The sequence below is a fragment of the Vitis riparia genome, chromosome 13, assembly GCF_004353265.1.
Source record: "Vitis riparia cultivar Riparia Gloire de Montpellier isolate 1030 chromosome 13, EGFV_Vit.rip_1.0, whole genome shotgun sequence".
In the NCBI taxonomy this organism is placed as follows: domain Eukaryota; kingdom Viridiplantae; phylum Streptophyta; class Magnoliopsida; order Vitales; family Vitaceae; genus Vitis; species Vitis riparia.
Window position 1 is genome coordinate 4,827,638 of NC_048443.1, and position 5,116 is coordinate 4,832,753.

At 34.5% G+C, this 5,116-nt stretch overlaps 1 protein-coding gene across 2 annotated transcripts; it reads left to right on the forward strand.

Moving 5' to 3' along the window:
- Positions 1 to 395: 395 nt before the first annotated feature.
- On the forward strand, positions 396 to 4,902 carry LOC117929136 (F-box protein SKIP5). Of its 2 annotated transcripts, none has more exons than XM_034849354.1 (5): positions 396 to 672; positions 2,472 to 2,616; positions 2,701 to 2,779; positions 3,895 to 3,953; positions 4,398 to 4,902. In XM_034849354.1, the coding sequence occupies exons 1-5, from the start codon at positions 537 to 539 to the stop codon at positions 4,744 to 4,746; spliced, it is 768 nt and encodes a 255-aa protein (XP_034705245.1). In that variant the 5' UTR covers positions 396 to 536; the 3' UTR covers positions 4,747 to 4,902. The 2 variants fall into 2 exon arrangements, with proteins under 2 accessions (XP_034705245.1, XP_034705247.1); XM_034849356.1 differs by having other exon boundaries at positions 530 to 672; positions 2,441 to 2,616.
- The last annotated feature ends 214 nt before the right edge of the window (positions 4,903 to 5,116 follow it).

Consider the following 5,116-nt stretch of genomic DNA (forward strand, 5'->3'; position numbering starts at 1 on the left):
TATAAAATTAATCATAAAATAAAAAAATTTTAAAAATAATTCAAGTTCTACATATCCACTAAATAAAATATAGTGCATTTAAGATGATCAAAGGTAATACATATATCATTGTAAGATGGTATGTGATGGTTAAAGACACTCTATTTAACTAAAATAAAATATATGAAATACTAATTATTTTTAAATTATAGTATGAAATTTGTATTTTATAAATTTGAGTTTTTAAAAATAATATTGAAATGCTAATTATTTTTAGATTATTATGAAAATTTTATTTTATAAATTTTAGATTTTTTTTATGATTTTTTTTATTTGAGTGTATAGAAAAGCGCCATTCCCAAAAAAATTGGTTGGCATGTGATTAGCCCTAACCCTGAAAAAAATTTGGAAAGAAAAATATTTTCCTTTATTATCAATCTATGGTATCAGATATTGAGGTAAAATAAAAGAAGGCGTTTCCCTTGGAAGGGTGATGATATCGTATGATAACATTCATATTGCACAGAGAAACAGAGACCAGGGAGGAGTGAAGAAGAATGGAAGAGAAGAGAAAGTGGAAGCATAGAAAATCATCCACTTCTTCTTCAATTCCAAATTCAAATTCTTCTTCCATACACAATCTTGATGATGGTTGTCTCATGCACATCTTCAGCTTCTTATCCCCTATTCCAGGTACTTCCTTCTAACCTAATCCCAACCCTAATTCTGATTCCTTCTTTTCTTTTTCTTTTTTCCTTTCTTCTCTACTGGGTTGCGGGGAAAGCGTGTTTCCGTCGTGAATTTCTCGTTGTATGTGAAGCTGTACATGGGTCCAGCGACTGTGAGGCTTAGTTGAGGTGAAAATGGGGTTTTGGTTTCTGTTGTCTTTTGTTTTAAGCAGTTTCTCAGCAACCCAAGGGAAAATTCTTAGGGTGGAAGAAGAATGTTTTTGAGTGGAAGTGTCAATTACTGTGTTGTGCCGTTTGGATGGGAAGAAATTTGGGGAAATTTTATGAAATTCTGGAACTTTTTGTTTCTCTATTTTGTTTCTGAATGCCCAATTTTTTTAGAATTTCAAAACTTTAGTGGGTCTTAGTGAAATTTAGGAACCCTAGATATTATGGGGGATGGGAGTGGAAAGAGGGGAGAACTGATATTTTGTAACTTGTGTGTTCTGGATTTGATTACCTTACTGAAGAAACATGTATATGGTGATATGTTCTTGCGAAGTGACAAGATGGACGTTAGGATGATAGGTGTTGAAACAGAGACTAGGGTAACACTAAAATGTAAGAGAGATAACTGGAGCTGCCATCAAGTATTCTTTGACTTATAATCATAATCTAATGTTAATTATTAAATTGAATTTGGTTGAATCTGTAAATCAGCTAATGTAATTGCATTATGCACACCTTTAGTCAAGGAGTGTATCTTGCTTATGTTAATAATAGTCCTGACCATGTGCTTCTGTGGTGATAAAGCTCTGCTAGTTCGCATCGAAGCATTTTCCTGTCACATATAAGTTTTATGCACTTTCTTTCTTGAGATGATTGGAGACTAAATATTATCCATGAATAGCAGTGTGATGTTCAATATTTATGGTCTCAAATATTGGGTAATTGGGATTTTGAAGAGTGGATGTATGGCCCTTATAAGGGGGGAATATAATGTATAAAAGTGGATCTGTAACATTTTAAGTATAAGCCAACTAACTACATTGATCACTTTTAATTATAGATTTGCCTCTTTTCTTGAAGAATAGGCACTTAGGTTGGGGAGAGAGGGGTGGTGTTAAGGGGTTTGGGGGTGAGTGGTTGTTGTTGGTTGTGATGGGTTGGTTTGAATAAAGCCAAGATTGGCTCCTATGTCGTAAAATGCCTCTAATGAATAATGATTTCTATATCCCCTTAAATATCACCATAATTACATTACAAAAATCATGCAGTCCTACATCAGATCAATTTTAACAAATATTTCAGCGTAATCAGGTCATTTTACTGTCTAATTGCATATCTATATTATTTAATTGTTTTATAATTTTTAAGATTTGATGAAAATCTACTCGATAAATTCCATCAATTATTCTTCTTACCCATTGGTTAGGTTGATCAACTAAATGGGTTCTCTTTGTCTTAAATGGTGTGTTCTTTCCTTCTATTGATGATACTATGTTTAAATTAGAGTGATACTGTTAATTTATGGGTTTCTTTTCTTAAAATTGTAGAGGAGTTGCCTTGTTCAATAAGACCTGTGGAAATAGACAATTTGACCATAACACTTTGGGATACCTTTTATTATTTCTGTCTCTTTCAAATTTTTATGTGCTTTAGTTGTTTAAATTTTCAATGTCAGTTGATCTCAATGATTTTGTAACTTTTAGATGAGTTCATTCTCGATACTGCTGTTGCATTAACCCTCCCTGAGAGATGTTGTTGCCCCATGCATATATGATATCATACAGTCTCTGTCATGGATTGCCATTGAGTTTGCAGATCGGTATAACACCGCCCTCGTTTGCCACAGATGGCATTACCTGGCATGTCACCCACGTCTATGGCTGCGAGTAGATCGGTCTGTCAAAGATTCATCTGAGCCTGGAGTTTTCCCAAGCATTGAAATGGCTGTTTCTGCTGCTAGGTCAGTAAATTACATTTGCACATATCTGATTCCCTTTATCATATGGTAGGCAATATAAACTGATTGAGGGTTTGTTCCATGTAGGCCTGGCGATACCATTCTTATTGCAGCAGGTGGGAGTCATCTGGCCTCTAATATTCAGATAAAAAAGCCCCTTTGCCTGGTATGTCAATGTTTTCTTTTCCATGAGATGTTTCAGTTTCAGTTGTTGCCCATGCAAAGCTATCTATAAACACTAAGGGAAACGCACTCAAGTTTAATATGGCCATTGGTGTTTGAGGCCTGCCTCAAGTGGCAAGGGATTGGGATTGGGATGGGGCTGTGGGGGCTTTCAGGTTTGAGTCTCAACAGGGATCCAAAAAAAAAAAAAAATTACTCATCAAAAAAAAAAAAAAAAAGAGAAATTTCTAATCTTTAAGAAGGGAATACTCCTATTAGACATTGTTGTGGAGGGTGCAAGTTACCCTTTATTTTATAAATATGGCTAGCGAGAGGGTATATTTTTACATTTTGATGTCCGGGTTCAAGTGGCAAGGGGTTACTTCATTTTGTGTGCATAGTTAAGACCAACAAATGATTTGGTCTAGGTAATTTTCCAGTGTTCAATTTATGTATTTGTTTATGTATTTATTTTTATTTATTTTTTATATAAGATGCATTTCAATTTTATTTTGCTGATTAAAAGAAAAGTAATGTCTTCACTTTGTCTATATTTTATTTTAATTTCTTTCCCATATTGAGTTTATACCTATTCTTGCCAATTGCTACTACCTGACCTTTCTACTTTCATCATAGGTTTATTATTTTTATGTGGGTAACATCGAGAAAAATTATTCTGATTCTACTTGCATATCAATTGCAATCCTGTTGAAGTCAATTTTCCAAGTTTAGTTAATGAATCTTTATGAAATTGTAGAAAACGATATTGCATTTGCCCTGAATATTTACAGCTGAAAAAACCTTTCCTATTAATTCTGTGGATATTAAAATGAAGTTAGAGAGTTAACTGCAGTAATTTATTTTATTCTATTTTGTTTTGATAAGAAGTTAGCCTCCAGTCCGAACCTACAAAATTGCTTTTAGCATTGGTGAGTTGAACAAAAGCAACACATGTGCTGGCATTCTGGTTTTGTGTCCATACCAAACACGCTAATGGTAGATTGCTATTCAGATTAGGATATCCGACCTAATCTCACGAGTCATTTTACTAACGAATAAAAAATCTATTTTAATGGCAGTCAACGTTTGCCTTTTTCTATTTAAACTTCTTTTCTTCAGATTGGTGGAGGTGAGCTGCCAGATGATACCACCCTCCTCTGTTCTCGGGGTTCAGACAGGTTTGCAAAAATTTCAATATGTTCCACCTTTTAGAGTTGGTGATTTTATGGGAGTCCTCTTTACAATAATTTTTTTCTTTTGATAATAAACAAGGATTTCATTGTATTAAATATTGCATCGCCTAAATTAAGAGGCTTCTATAACTGTGTTTCTTGAAAAATAAGAAGGCGTCCAATTGAAATGAAATTATAATATATAGTTTTAACATGTTGCTATCCATGGCTAAACTCCTGGAGCACCTTATTTGGTGCACAATGGCTGTAGAGGCCTGATCTCTCAGTTTCAAAGTTTCCCTTCAAATTTGAAATTGAATTCATCTCCATTTCAATCCAATCATAGAAATAGCCATCCACATTGTAGAGTGGACTCCTAGAAAATAACCATCCCAGCTTTTTACCACAAAACAAGTAGTTTGTAATGCCTTTTTCCTTGTCTTTGAGCAGTGCACTGGAGTTCCTGTCCACCTGCAAAGTAGCAAACTTAACGGTGAAGGCCGAGCTTGGTTGCTGCTTGCTGCATAGGAGCGGAAGGCTGACTATAGATGGGTGCATACTTCAGTGTGAGTCAAACCCCTTGGACTATTTATCATGCCCAATTGTGAGTACAGCAGCTGGCCCTGAGATACTAACTTCATCTGTGAAGAGTCATGGTGATAGTGTTTCTGTTTCTCGAACTCGGATTGAAGGAGGTGCAAAGGCTGTTGTGACAAGTGGATCTCTGGCATTGCAACGAGTCCGAGTCATTTATGCTCGAACTTCTATCTTTTTCTGGTTTGATGTGGATCGTAGATGATTATTAATATTTGTCCTAAAATTGTAGAGTTGTGAACTACCTAGACCAATTTACCTGTGTTTCTTCTTGTTAATGTTGTATTGGTTCTCTCATGGTTGAAAATTTATGGATTTTTATGAGTTTATAAGCATGGATCCAAGTGATTATCACTGCAAACCTAGTGTCTGTTTTCCTGGGTAGCGGCTTCAAGTCAGTTCTGATGAAGAAGGGGGTAATTCATGTTGATGAGCCATATCCGTTTCACATTTTATTAAATAAGTCAATTCAAACACGATATGAATAATAATCCGGTTAAAAATATAAACCTAAATGTTGTCCAATTATTAAATAGATAACACATCTTGTAATTTATTTAACATATTCAATAATA

Coding starts and splice junctions, on each gene's coding strand:
- LOC117929136 (XM_034849354.1), top strand. CDS start 537: ATGGAAGAGAAGAGAAAGTGGAAGCATAGAAAATCATCCACTTCTTCT. Junction 673..2,471: donor CTTCTTATCCCCTATTCCAG/GTACTTCCTTCT, acceptor TTGAGTTTGCAG/ATCGGTATAACACCGCCCTC. Junction 2,780..3,894: donor TAAAAAAGCCCCTTTGCCTG/GTATGTCAATGT, acceptor TCTTTTCTTCAG/ATTGGTGGAGGTGAGCTGCC.